Source organism: Pseudophryne corroboree, chromosome 3 (assembly GCF_028390025.1).
Source record: "Pseudophryne corroboree isolate aPseCor3 chromosome 3, aPseCor3.hap2, whole genome shotgun sequence".
Taxonomy (NCBI): domain Eukaryota; kingdom Metazoa; phylum Chordata; class Amphibia; order Anura; family Myobatrachidae; genus Pseudophryne; species Pseudophryne corroboree.
In genome coordinates this window covers 456,470,362-456,485,367 of record NC_086446.1, presented here as the reverse complement: position 1 = coordinate 456,485,367, position 15,006 = coordinate 456,470,362, and the positions used below count along the sequence as shown (strand labels likewise).

Genomic DNA, 15,006 nt, shown 5'->3' with positions numbered 1-15,006 from the left:
GGAAAATACGTTTGTTTCTTCACCGTCGACACTGGAGTCAGTGTCCGTGTCTGTGTCGACCGACTGAGGTAAATGGGCGTTTTAAAGCCCCTGACGGTGTTTGAGACGCCTGGACAGGTACTAATTGGTTTGCCGGCCGTCTCATGTCGTCAACCGACCTTGCAGCGTGTTGACATTATCACGTAATTCCCTAAATAAGCCATCCATTCCGGTGTCGACTCCCTAGAGAGTGACATCACCATTACAGGCAACTGCTCCGCCTCCTCACCAACATCGTCCTCATACATGTCGACACACACGTACCGACACACAGCACACACACAGGGAATGCTCTGATAGAGGACAGGACCCCACTAGCCCTTTGGGGAGACAGAGGGAGAGTTTGCCAGCACACACCAAAACGCTATAATTATACAGGGACAACCTTATATAAGTGTTTTCCCTTATAGCATCTTAATATATAATAATATCGCCAAATAAGTGCCCCCCCTCTCTGTTTTAACCCTGTTTCTGTAGTGTAGTGCAGTGCAGGGGAGAGCATGGGAGCCTTCCTAGCAGCGGAGCTGTGTAGGAAAATGGCGCTGTGTGCTGAGGAGAATAGGCCCCGCCCCCTTTTCGGCGGGCTTCTTCTCCCGTTTTTCTGACAACCTGGCAGGGGTTAAATACATCCATATAGCCCCAGGGTCTATATGTGATGTATTTTTAGCCAGCATAGGTACTTTCATTGCTGCCCAGGGCGCCCCCCCCAGCGCCCTGCACCCTCAGTGACCGTTGGTGTGAAGTGTGCTGAGAGCAATGGCGCACAGCTGCCGTGCTGTGCGCTACCTTAAGAAGACTGGGAAGTCTTCAGCCGCCGATTTCTGGACCTCTTCTCTCTTCAGCATCTGCAAGGGGTTCGGCGGCGCGGCTCCGGTGACCCATCCAGGCTGTACCTGTGATCGTCCCTCTGGAGCTAGTGTCCAGTAGCCTAAGAAGCCAATCCATCCTGCACGCAGGTGAGTTCACTTCTTCTCCCCTAAGTCCCTCGTTGCAGTGAGCCTGTTGCCAGCAGGACTCACTGAAAATAAAAAACCTAACAAAACTTTTACTCTAAGCAGCTCTTTAGGAGAGCCACCTAGATTGCACCCTTCTCGGCCGGGCACAAAAACCTAACTGAGGCTTGGAGGAGGGTCATAGGGGGAGGAGCCAGTGCACACCACCTGATCCTAAAGCTTTTACTTTTGTGCCCTGTCTCCTGCGGAGCCGCTATTCCCCATGGTCCTTACGGAGTCCCCAGCATCCACTTAGGACGTCAGAGAAATTAAACCTTCTCTGATGCTGAAATTGCTAATCCAGCAGCCGGCAGCTTGCTTGTTACTCTGCTGCATAAGCGGAGGTGGGCTGAGGGAGATGCCCGCAGCTCAGCGCCAACGAGAGAATGGAGGGCCCTTCATCATTTTAGCAGCGCTGGTGGTAATAGCGGCAGTAGCGGACGGTATGAGCGGCCCGGGCCCTCCCCTCTCTGTCAGAGTGGCCAGGGACCGGGACAGTTGTCCCTACAGTACCCCCTTGATGGCGGCCCTGTCTCCAGATTTTATCCAGAAGATCCATTAGCTGTGAAAAGGACTGTGTGCACCCTTAACCTTTGGTTCCAGTGGTTCCTGAAAAATGAGGGTCTGTCAAACCAGTAAATTTTGTGCAGGTTGAGACTCTGAGACTGCTGCACAAAGTTCTGGGCCTGCCGAGACACAAAAAAGTCTAGAGAAGGAGGAACCACTGCTGGAGTCCCTAGGACAAGGGAAGGAGGAACCTGTACATGTACAGATGTTGTAACCTTTCCCTTGTCTGTTCCACAATGGTGTGCATTTACAAACATCTGGTTTTGAATGTCCATGTAGAAATTAGGCCTGGCATTTGGAACACGTGACTACCGCAAGCTGCGTCTCAACCACACATAGGGAGAGACTCAGGATACAGATAGTGACAGCTGCAGCTCCTGGAGTTCTGTCCCAAGCTACCAACAGCTGGGACACAATGTCCTGGGATCCAGTCAATAAAAACTCCCTCTAAGTGGCAGGAGCAGAATAGGATGGAAAGCGCTGATGCCTGCTCCTCTGCAGTGCTGCAAACAGTAAAACTCAACTGTTGCTCCAGGAGGAGAAGAATGGTGCCTACTCCTATGAGCACATATATTAAAACAGACCTTGTATTAGTTGACTGGTTTAAAGTGGCGTAAAGAAACTGCCATTAAGTTCTGAGTTTTACAATGAGTCTATGAGTGTTTACAACAGAGCCCCTTACCAGTGTGCCCCAAATAGGATGATAGAGAAATAAAAATAGCCTATTAAATGAGATGCCAATCTTTTAATAACGAATACTTAGAACCTATAAGTAATTTACAAACAATGCTGTAGCACAGTGCTGCCCATTTGCTAATCTAACTCAGAAATTGTTTTTGAACCAGTTCTAAATAAGAAATAAAAAAGAAAGATGGATATATAGCTGCAGAAGTCACTCAGATCTTAAAGAAAGAAATCTAGAAGAATGATATATGCCGAGAGCAGTGATTAAACCTGTCCGTACATCACTAGATGTGACATGCATGAATAATCTCATAACACATACAAATACCTTTTCTCTCGCCATCTTACCTTTAGAGGATTTGCCAGCAGCATCACTTGTGTGATTGATGCAGGAGGGTGGATAGGATTAAACGCTGACATATCTGTCCCAGAAGCCGGCTGCAACTTCACTTTCATTGTCTAATTTCAAAAAGACAGGGAAATTATTATTTAAAAAACATGAGGCCTGAGTCGCACGCAATGACGATATTCATGCAAATGGTCAATGTTTTGTGCACACATCTAAGCTATGAAGTCGCAAAGTGCATGCGTCCCATGGTGTGTATGATCGCAATAGGATTGAGAAAAACAGTCTCAGAAATGTATTGGAGGTATATTGGGCGTTCCTAGGCGGTGACTATTCAGACACAGAGAGGCAGTGTTTTATGGGTGTGTTATGCCGTGGGCGTGACGCAGAACTGCCTGCGAATCCCTGACATTGGAGGCCATACTCAGACACAGCATGTGGCACGGTGAGTACGATGGTGGCGTCTCAGTCCTTGCACAGTCAGGCTGTGCACCAGGGGAAGGGCTTTTACTAGCATTAGCATAAAGTTGCAGGCAAGACTGGGACTCCCCATGGAGTGCTCGGCACTTTGATTTTTAGTAGTAACTAAACCCCTAAAGGGGCTATAATCAGGTAGGTGACATGATACAATATTTCTAAAGTATCTAAAAAAGTTTTTTTTATTTTATTTATTTATTTTTTTTACTGTATATTACCTCCATTTCTGTGTTTTCACTGGGGGACACTGCATACCATGGGGTACAGATTGCTAAAACCAGGATTTGACACTATATATAACCTGCAATATTTGTAACTCATCTGCTGCATGGAACGTCAATTATTTCTAACCAAGCACCACAGGACAGGATCGAGAGGGAGAAAAACAGCTTCAATGCTAAAACCTCTTAATAATGATAATTCACAATCGCACAATCTCCCAATGAAATAATAATTATTATTTTTTCTAGAAGACACTACATACAGATGTGTCCTCATACATCTAGCCTCAGTACACCATGTAGCGCAAGATGCAGGAGTGACTGAGTTACCAGGTCCTGTGCAACTCTGCTAATATCTGGTGTCTTCTTTTTGCTGAAAAATAGGATTTATGGTTTTACCTGTTTAAACTATTTTCTTTGAGTCCATAGGGGGCACAGGAGACACTACGTTGGGTATAGGCTGGCTGGGAACTAGACAGGCATCAAAAGGGTTACTTTTAAGTACCCAGCAGGCCTTGCCTCCCCCGTCCCCTATACTCCGCACCTGGGCCAGCCAGTTTTAACAGCAAGCCCAAAGCAGGAGCGGCATAAAGAGGAAGGAAGAACACTGCACACAGAAAACTTCAGTGAAGATGATTGGCCACACACTACCTACACAGGAACCCAGTCCTGCAGGACAGGTGCGTCAGGTAGAGCATACTGTGCCCCCTATGGATTTAAAGAAAAGGATTTAATCAGGTAAGACCATAAAGCCTATTTTCTTTTTCGTCCACTAGGGGGCACAGGAGACACTATGCTGGGACGTCCTAAAGCTGTCCCCTCAAGGGCGAGGACGCTCCTGGACTGCGCTAAGGACCCTTTTCCCGAAGGCTGCGTCAGCTGACACAAATGGTGTCAAACACATAGAATGTGGCCGCCTTACAAAGCTGCTCAGCCAAGGCCCCACGAGAGGCTGCCCGGAATGCCTCCACGGCACGCGTCGAATGAGCTTTGACCCCCAAGGGGATAGGAATGTTTGCCGCCGTATAGGCATGATGTACAGTCAACCGAAGCCATCTAGCTAAGGTTTGTTTGGACGCTGGCCAACCCCGTTTGCGAGAGTCCAGTAAGACAAACAGGGAATCCGAGCGTTGGAAATCTTTGGTTTTGTCCACGTAAATCCACAGAGCCTGATTAACATCCAAGGAAGCCTCTGTGAAAGCCGGGACCACTATTTCTTGATTCAGGTGGAACAGGGAAACAACTTTCAGACAAAACCCTGCCCGAGTGAAACACCAGAAAAAATGAACGCCAGGATAAGGCACTAAGATCAGACACTCGGCGAGCAGAAGCAAAGGCTAAAAGGAACAAGGTTCTCCATGTGACCCATCGGAGGTCTGCCGTGTCCATAGGTTCAAAGGAAGCCTTCTGTAATACTATGAGCACTAAGGAAAGATCCCAAGGAACTACTGGGGCAACTGCGCTGTATAAGAAACTGTTAATAATTAAATAAAAGGCGGCTGGACAAGAAGTACACTCAGGAGGAATGTCTTCACCTCTGGAATAGTATTGAGCTGTTTTTAAAACAGCACTGACAGAGCCGACACCTGAACCTTGAAGGACGACAAATGAAGACCAAGGTCAAATCCTGATTGAAGAAAGGCCAATAGTCTGGGTAGTCGAAAAGTCCTCATTGAATTGACGACTCCTGCACCAGGAAAAGTACGTCTTCCAGACGCGGTGATAGATCCTGGCTCTGAGCATAGTTTTGATGACCGTCCCGGAAAAACCTTTCCTCTTCGGGACTGATGTCTCAATAGCCATGCCGTCAAAGCGAGGCAGTTGGGGTCTGGATGTACGCAAGGACCCTGCGACAGAAGGTTTGGACGTATTGGTAAACCAAAAGATAACCAGCGTTGTTATATATATTATCTATAAAAAGTTGATGCTAGACGTTATACATAAAAATATATAACTTTTAATTAATAATGTGTTGTGAGAATAAAATTGGTATGCAGGTATCAGTTAATAATAAAGATAACTTTCCATTGCATATCTAACTCCAGGATATATTCACCATACGGACTTTGGACCTTTCTCCAGATTCCTCCTATAGGCACAAAGGTGGCTGGCGTTGCCCAATGTGATGCAGTCCCCAATAAATGAGCATGTAGCAGTGTCCCAATGGGAAGTACCCTAGGGGTGTCCACAGTCTGTGCAGAAATTAATGGGAGTTTGCTGCTGGAGAGAATGGAATGTCCATTGGTGTCCTTCAAGTGCTGGTATGGAGTCCGCAATTAAAGTAACAGGATCCTTCTTGGCTCAACGCGTTTCCCTGGGTTGTTGTACCCCAGCTTCCTCAGGAGCATTATCTTTATTATTAACTGATAATAGATAATATAAATAACAGCGCTGGTTATCTTTTGGTTTATGGTTATATGTACCTAGTGTACACAACAGGGGCTTCACAAACCCCTGATTTTTTCCAGCTGCTTTAAATTATACAATACGCACACACACACTTTTTTTCTGTTTTTCTTTACTTGGATGTATTGGTAGATGGCACGGGGTGTCTACGGAGAGTCAGAGAAGATCCGGATACCGGATACCATGGCTGACATAGCCAATCGGGAACCACTAGGATCATTGTACCCCCTTTGTGCTTGAATTTTTCGAATTACCCTGAGAATCATGGAAATCGGTGGAAAGACATACACCAGAGGAAATGATCAATGGGCGGTCAGGGCATCCACGAGGAACGCTTTTGGATCTCTTGTTCTAGAGCCGAAACGGTTTATCTACCAGTTGTGACGGGATGCCATGAGATCTATGTCCGGCATCCCCCACCTGGACACCAACTGGTTGAACACCACTGGATGGAGCATCCACTCCCCTGAGTGCATGTCTTGTCGACTTAGGAAGTCCGCTTCCCAGTTGAGTACTCCTGGGATGAATACCAATGATAGTTCTGGAAGGTGCTATTCTGCCTAGAGAAAAATCTTGGTGACCTCCTTCATAGCTCCTCAACTGCAGGTACCAACCTGGCGATTGATGTATGCTACCGCCGTCGCGTTGTCCGACTGGACCTTTACTGGGCGGCCTTGGAGCAGAGGCTGAGCTAAATGCAACGTGTTGAGAATCACCCTAAATTCTAGAACGTTGATGGGGAGTGTGCTCAGGGCCGGCTCCAGGCATGTTCCACTGGAGCGGCCGCGCGGGGCGCCAGCCCATAGGGGGCGCTGTGTGGCCACCACAATTGTGACAGGTGCTGATGACAGGCGGCCAGAGGCAGCGCCAGAGCCACAATAAGAACGTGTGCGCTGCGCTGCCTGAAATATCCCTCCCCTGCCCTGTCAAAGTTGGCTTCACTGGGACTAATCACGCAGCTGTCGCCCGCTGCCACAAATGAGGCCAGCCAGCGGCAGCCTCACTGGAACTGTGTGCTTCCTGGTCCTTCCCCCGGTCTCAGCCAGCAATGACATGCTGTGAGGAGGCCTCTCCTTCCCCTCTGAGACAGTGAGACCCCGCTGCCTTCCATTGGTCCTTCCTGACCGAGTCCCATTGCCTGGCCCTACCCTGTGCTGCAGCTGCACAGTCAGAGCTGGTGAGTGGTGTTAGGGTATATAAAAGCAATCTGGGGGTGGGGTAGTGGCTTATTAATGTTATGGAGGTGTATAAATGTTATCAGTGTGGGAAGGGGGTGGGCATATAAATGTTATCTAGGTGGTGTATTAATATGTATTATTGTGGGAGGGTGGGGGTGTATAAATGTGTAGCTATGTGGTGTATTATAGTGTATTAATGCAGGGCCGGCTCCAGGCATGTTCGTATAGAGCGGCCACGCGGGGTGCCACCCTTAATGGGCACCGCACACTGGCGCCGCCATATTCGTGCTTGGAGCCAGCCTGCAGCGTCCCGGCCCCGTCCTAAACTCTTGTGTGCGCTCTATGCGGCGCGCTGTGCGGCACCGGCATCTGACGTCAGACGCCGGCAGCGCGCACACAAGAGTTTTGAAGAGTCCGCCCACGCCCTCAACAGCACTCCCCCTCCCGGCTCCCAGCACCGCAGGTATTGGGCATTTATGGATCGGGCACTGGGGGCATTTATGTATTGGGGCGGGCAGGGCACTGTGGGGTCATATCTGGACCTGTGGGGTCATATCTGCACTGTGGGGATATTTATGTATCTGGCACTGTAGGGGCATTTATGTATCTGGAACGGTGGGGACATATCTGGCACTGTGTGGCCATTAATGTATCTGGCACTGCTGGGGGGCATGTCATGTGTATATGGCACTGCTGGGGGGTATGTCACGTGTTGCTGGCACTGCTGGGGGGCATGTCACGTATAGCTGGCACTGCTGGGGGGCATGTCATGTGTAGCTGGCACTGCTGGGGAGCATATCATGTAGTGTTCCCGGCCCGCTAGGCGTCTGTGGCTAGGCAATGTGTCTCAGTGCTCTGCCTGGCTCAATGTGTCTCAGTGCTCTACCTGGCGCAATGTGTCTCTATGCTCAACCTGGCGCAAAGTGTCTCAGTGCTCTACCTGGCGCAAAGTGTCTCAGTGCTCTGCCTGGCGCAAAGTGTCTCAGTGCTCTGCCTGGCGCAAAGTGTCTCAGTGCTCTGCCTGGCACAAAGTGTCTAACGTGCTCTGCCTGGCGCAAAGTGTCTAACGTGCTCTGCCTGGCGCAAAGTGTCTAACGTGCTCTGCCTGGCGCAAAGTGTCTAACGTGCTCTGCCTGGCGCAAAGTGTCTAACGTGCTCTGCCTGGCGCAATGTGTCTAACGTGCTCTGCCTGGCGCAATGTGTCTAACGTGCTCTGCCTGGCGCAATGTGTCTAACGTGCTCTGCCTGGCGCAAAGTGTCTAGGAGGTTCTACCTGGTGCAATGTGTATTAGCTGCACTACTGTGTGGTGTAATGCAAATTGCCACAATTATGTGGCCACGCACCTTCCCCAGGAAGCAATGCCCCTAAATTTTTGCAGCGCGCCCTTCGGCGCGCACTGTCCATTCTTTAGCATGTAGGTAGGGGAGCACCAAGCATTACAGTATGTACATCATTTTGCCCTCCTAACTTCAAAATGTGCCCTCCCTGTGATCAGCACCCTGCCCTAAAAAATAAACACTATCATGTGTAGCTGGCACTGCTGGGGGGCATATTGTGTGTAGCTGGCACTGCTGGGGGGCATGTCATGTGTAGCTGGCACTGCTGCGGAGCATGTCATGTATAGCTGGCACTGCTGCGGGGCATGTCATGTGTAGCTGGCTCTGCTGGGGGGCATATCATGTGTAGCTGGCTCTGCTGGGGGGCATATCATGTGTAGCTGGCTCTGCTGGGGGGCATATCATGTGTAGCTGGCACTGCTGGGGGGCATGTCATGTGTAGCTGGCACTGCTGCGGAGCATGTCATGTATAGCTGGCACTGCTGCGGGGCATGTCATGTATAGCTGGCACTGCTGCGGGGCATGTCATGTGTACCTGGCACTGCTGGGGGTATATCATGTCTATCTGGCACTGCACATTATGTGTATCTGACACTATACTGGAGACATTGTGTATAAGGAACACTACTGTGGCTGTTATGTGTAAGGCTGCTAATTGTGTGCGTAGAGGGGGTGTGAAAATATATTTATTTATAGTTTGATAATATGACATTACGAGACCACGCCCACTTTTCAGGAGGCCACGCCCACTTTTCCAGGAGCGCGCACATAGGGTTTATTTATTTTTTGGGGTGGGGGGGCGCTTTTGAATTTTCTCGCTCAGGGTGCTAGTAGGCCTGGAGCCGGCCCTGAGTGTGCTTTCCCGAAGAGTCCAACGGCCCTGAAACGGGTGGGTTTCCGAGACCGCACGCCATCCCCGAAGGCTTGCATCCGTGGTGATTACTGTCCAGTCCTGAATCCAGAATGGCCGGCCTTTGTCCAGATTGGTCCGAGAGAGCCACCATGTTAAGGACAGCCAAACCTCCGGAGTGAGGACTATTGTTTGTGAATGAATGTGGTGAGGAGCACCATACCACTTGAGAAGAACTTCCAACTGAAGAGGACGAGAGTGGAACTGGGCGTACTCCACCATGTCGAACGCTGCCACCATCGATCCCAGTCCAGAACTCTCATGCAAGCATGGACTGAAACAGTGCGCAGGTTTAGAAGTGTTCAAATTCTGGATTGGATGACCATGATCTTGTTCTGAGGCAAAAACACTCTCTGTGTCCTGGAATCTAAAAGCGCCCCTAAATGCAGGATTGTTTGCAAGGGCATCAGATATGATTTTTTCCAATTTATTTTCCAGCCGTGAGATTATAGAATCTCCACTGCCGACTGAATGTGAAGTAAAAGTGTCTCCTGTGACTGTTCTAGAAGCAGGATATCATCTAAGTAGGGTAGAATACGTATTCCGGTGCGTCGCAAGTGAGCTGCAATCACCGCCATCATTTCCGTAAAGACCCTCGGAGCCGTGGAAAGACGAAATGGCAAGGCCTGAGATTGGTAATGACTGTCTTTGATTGCAAACTGGAGATACCGTTGATGGCATGGGCGAATTGGGACATGTAAATATGCATCCTGTATATCCTGTGCACAGTTCCAAAAAGAGTGATGGTATCGATTTCTATGTATAAACCAACCGATAAGAAAGAATATTACATAAGTCTTAATACAAAGAATTCATTAAGTTTGTTTGGAGGTGCGCCATTAAGCAAAATGCAATCATAAGTTAGGGATTTAGGCAAAACCATTAGTGGGCTTTAGCCAAAGAAGGCTTAATGTGTGGCACACTCTTTTAGTGTTCTTTAATTAGTTAATTAAAACTTAACTTTTATTACTGTATTTAAAAAAAAAAGAAGTTTGTTAATAGGCGTAAAATAGGATGATTGGTTGTCAGCATGTAAAGATTTTACAGTATGTATAACAATACTAGTACTATCCCATAATCATATCACACCAGTAAATATAATTATATTCCTTCTTTACATATAGGGAGGGCTGTATAGGAAGGACCGTTAAATAATTTCTATCAGCAGAGAGAAAATAGAGAAAAGTTTTGTACAGGTTTACATTATCAAATTAGTGAGATCCTTTAAATACTGAATTTTGATCTCAATTAAACCTGTTATCGGCCGCTCCCTGCAGAGCGCTTCTACAGCATGCACTTATTGCACTATTTGTAATAATCAGGGGTTAAAGTGAGCCGGAACTGCGTCCCGTCAGTTCCACTTGGAGACGGAACGCAGTTCCGCCTCCTCTGGCTCACCCAACCTGATGTGTCCCCCGGCGCCGCACAGGGAGATGACGGGCGCCCACTGAGATTGTGTTACCAGTGGGCGCCGGTCTCTCGTCTACACCGAAAGCCGGAGGCAGGAGCTCAGTACTGAGTTCCAGCTTCCGGCGCTGTCACTGTGTGGCGTGCGCTATGGGAGAGACGTCAGTCATGACATCTCTCTCATAGAGCTGAGGAGCGGACGCCAAGAGAGAAGGACTGCGGCGGACTGGAAAGCAGGAGCGGGGCTCGGTGAGTATGGTGTATTTTTTTCTTCCTTAGTGCAGCGGCGCATCTACTGGGGGGGGGGGGGGGCACTACTACTGAGGAGGCATCTACTGGGGGAAAACTACGGGGGGACATTACTACTGGGGGGGCATCAACAAGGGGCATTACTACTGGGGGCAAACTACTGGGGGGCATTATTACTGGGGGGGCATTATTACTGGGGGGTCATCTGTAGGGGGCAAACTACTGGGGGTCATTATTACTGGGGGCATTAGTACTGGGGGGTATCTATTGGGGGCAAACTCCTGGGGGGCATTACTACTGGGGGCAGCTACTGGGGGACATTATTACTGGGGGCAAACTACTGAGGGACATTATTACTGGGGGCCAACTACAAGGGGGCAAACTACTGGGGGTAAGCTACAAGGGGGCAAGCTACAAGGGGGCAAGCTACAAGGGGGCAAGCTACTGGGGGGAAAACTACAAGGAGGCTAACTACTGGGGGCAAACTACAGGAGGGCATTACTACTGGCGGCGTAACTACAGGGGCATTACTACTTGGGGGCTAAACTACAGGGGGGGCTAAACCACTCGGGGCATAACTACAGGGGCCAAACTACTGGCGGCATTACTACTGGGGGCTAAACTACAAGGGGGGCATAACTACAGGGGCTAAACTACTGGAGGCATAACTACAGGGGCTAAACCAAGGGGGCAAACTACAGGGGGGCATTACTACTGACGGCTAAACTACAAGCAGGCAAACTACTGGGGGCATTACCACTGGTAGGCCAAACTAAAGAGGGGGAGTAAACTACTGGGGTCATAACTACAGGGGCATTACCACTGGGGGCATAACTACTAGGGTTCTAAACGACTGGGGGCATTACTACAGGCAACATTACTACTGGGGGCAATACTACACAGGGGCGTTACCATTAAGGGCATTACCACTTGGGGCCCTACTAATAAGGGCATTGTAAAGGGGGCACTTCATAAGGGGCATCACTCCTGGGGACATAAAGGGTACTACTATTGCGGGCATTGCATAAGGGGCACTACTACTATGGGGTCTATATAAGGGGCACTACCACTGTGGGCACTACGAGTACAGTGGACAGTGCATAATGAGCACTACTGCTGTAGGCATTGTATAAGTGTGGTGGGTATTATGTGTATTACGGGGTGCTACTACTGTGGGCATTATTACTATTGTGTGACCACGCCCCATTCTTTTGGAGACCACGCCCCTTTTTTTTTTGCTTGGGCACCGTGGGGAAGGGGGGGGGGGGGGGAGTTCCACCACCTCTCTAGGACCACTTTAAGCACTGGTAATAATCACAGCGTTTCCGCTTGCAATGTAACCTGTGATGACATAATTCCTTAAATGAAATATAATCAAAATGTTGTAACAAAGCACAACTCACTGGCATACAGGAGAATTATATATAAAGGTCAGCACATATGCAACAGAATAATTTAAGGCCTGCAATATATCCTGTGATGACACAATTCCTGTAATGCAATATAATCAAAATGTTGTGATAAAGCACAACTCACTAACATACAGGAGAAATATATAAAGGTCAGCACATATGCAACAGAATAATTAAGGGCTACCCCTCACTGGGCAAGGCCGCCCAGCATACTGACCAGTGCCTCCGTACCTTCAACAAGCAGAAATTGTGATCGCTTTGCAATTTCTGCTTGTCAGCAGAAATTAAAGATGACTCCTGCTGGCACAGCTTAGCTGCGGCCACAGGAATCCCGGCGCCATCTTACCTGTTGCGGCAGCTGCGTGTGATGTCACGCAGCCGCCGCAACCACGCCCCAATTCGCCACGCACCACCCACCATTTGGGTTGGCCCGCCCCCGCAACGCTCCGTCTCCTCCCTGGAAACGGAGCGTGGCCCGCCACCCCCCCCCCCCCCTGCCTGATTGACAGGCAGAGGCGATCGCATTTTCTGCTGACCCCCCGCAGAATATGCTGGTGCTGTCACATGCGCCCGCATCTTTTCAGCAAAAATTCCAGTTGGATCGCACACTGCGATACATCCTGAATTAGCCTCTCATATTCAGAGAGGGGAATTCAATTGTTTTACCTGCGGCCACCACTAGATGGAGCCCAACGGAGCAATACAATGGTTGCTCCGTTCAGGCGCGATGAGATACGGGGAGATGCATTTCAGATCGCAGCCCCCCATTCTGGTGAGCTGAAATGTGCGAAAAGTTACCTGTTTGGCTGGCCAAACGTCACTTTTCGCATTGCTTGGGTTTAGCAGTTTTATGTGGCTAAACCCAGCCTGTCTGGACGTGATAAAAAACAAAAGTGAGATCGAGCACAATGAAAAATTTAATCTCCCCATCCACAGACTCAGTCGTACACAGATATACAAGTGTCATATATCAAATTAATCAGCACAGTCCCCTCTTGCATACTAATCACTATGCGTTGTGATGCATTTTCGCCAAAAACTACGCAAATTCCCCCCCCCCACAAAAAAAAAAACCAGATGCTAAAAGATACTCACGCAACCTGACGTGCCAAGAGGGGCTGTTTAGTGTGACTGCAGTAAAGCTGTATGAGGACACATCTGTACTATGGTGGTCTATGAAAGCTTCCTCTGCAAGTAAGGCCGAATACACACTAAAACGATGTGTGCCCAGATGATATGCAGGCCGACATATTGTATAAGTGGTACACATCAGAACAATGTTATGAAGAACTCGTCCGGAAACGATACAACGGGCTGAGATCATTGTAGTGTATACCCGGCCTTACTGTACACCAAAGATTCAGGGTACAGCTACTTCTGTGGAAAACTTGTATCACTGATTGCAAATACAACGTTCAAAAAAACAAACAAATGGGTATCAGGTAGCTGCCCAATACCATTTCTCATATATAATTACACCCAAGCACATCTGATCTGGTAGAATGTGCCTTTAAGCTAACACAAACAGGGCTCCCGACTCCTAATGTAAGTCGGTCACAAGACAATCAATCTGGCAATAATATGCTCAGATACATGCCAATCAAGACAATCAATCTGGCAATAGTATGCTTGGATACAAGTGGACATTATAATTATCCACAGTGCAGAAGATTACCAAAGCACAGGAGGCCGCTAGACACAGATGCAGAATCACAACTTCTGTACATTAAAAAGAAAGATAAGAAATCCCTCGATCACTGCCGTTAGGTCAGGATGCAATTTCAAAAGAACATGTAGTACAAAGAACCACCATAACGTCATCGAAAGAGGTACGGAGATCAACAAGACAGAACCCTCAGCTTTGAAACTATTCTTAATGAGGAAATACCCAGCCCAAACCCATAAATCATGGATCAATCCCTTCAGTAAAACTTGAAAAATGCATCAACTGAAGAAGCAACCAGCAATTCTTTCCTTGAACCAGGAAAATGTATTTACAGGCAAGGAGTTTCCACATTGAGGCCCTATCAAAATGGGAACAAGTTTGTACTGCGACACCAGACCTGAAAACAGTTCTACACGTATATAAGCGCCTTGAGTCCTGTTGGAGAAAGAGCGCTATATAAATAAAATTATTATTATTATTATTACTGTACTTTTGTGTAAAATGATGGTCTGGAAAACAAAACTTATGAAATATTAGTTGCTCATAAGACTGTAAAAAGAATGCACTCTCATGCTAGAGTTAGAAGCAAGGCTGGAATCCCGCCCTGATCCAGTGATCATTCCAATAAGATAGAGAAAGGATGGCTTAGGTTAAGGGGTTGTTTAGTTGTTAGCGTTTAGGCATCCCTATTGGGTGGGGGAGTGTTAGATTTTATTTCTTGCATGTTTTTGTTGTGTTATATGTTTTTATTATTTTTCTAATTGATGCACAAGCATTTTTGTATTATGCATCCAGGAACACAGAGTACCTACTATGGTAGCACTGCTAGGAGACAATAGTGACATCTGCTTTTCTGTCAGTCTCTCTATACCCACCCTTATATATTTAAGGTTCTATCTTGGAACGTCTGAGACTGAACAATTGAATTACATTTCTTTAGACCTAAGACAGGTTAAGGCCCAAGTATGGTCTGTTTAATATAGACCCATTTGGCTGGAACCAAAATCCAAAAATCTCTTAAAAAAACTTTGTGTCATAATACATTTTCCCGTATCAATATGGTTTTAGTGTTCCAAACTCTACGTCCTGCGGCTGCTAAGGTGGAGTATTTGTC

General features: G+C 47.9%; 1 protein-coding gene across 4 annotated transcripts in view; it reads right to left on the bottom strand.

Annotated features, from left to right (window-relative positions):
• GGA3 (golgi associated, gamma adaptin ear containing, ARF binding protein 3) overlaps positions 1–15,006 on the bottom strand; it is a 213,012-nt gene that overhangs the window by 36,872 nt on the left and 161,134 nt on the right. For 2 of the 4 annotated variants that reach the window (XM_063960640.1, XM_063960642.1), the window contains one exon: positions 2,631–2,741. The exons of 1 other annotated variant lie outside the window; for it this stretch is intronic. In XM_063960640.1, coding sequence (XP_063816710.1) covers positions 2,631–2,741 — 111 coding nt within the window. Of the gene's footprint in view, positions 1–2,630; positions 2,742–15,006 lie in introns of those variants that run through there. One more of the 4 variants, XR_010243860.1, reaches the window with a different exon arrangement.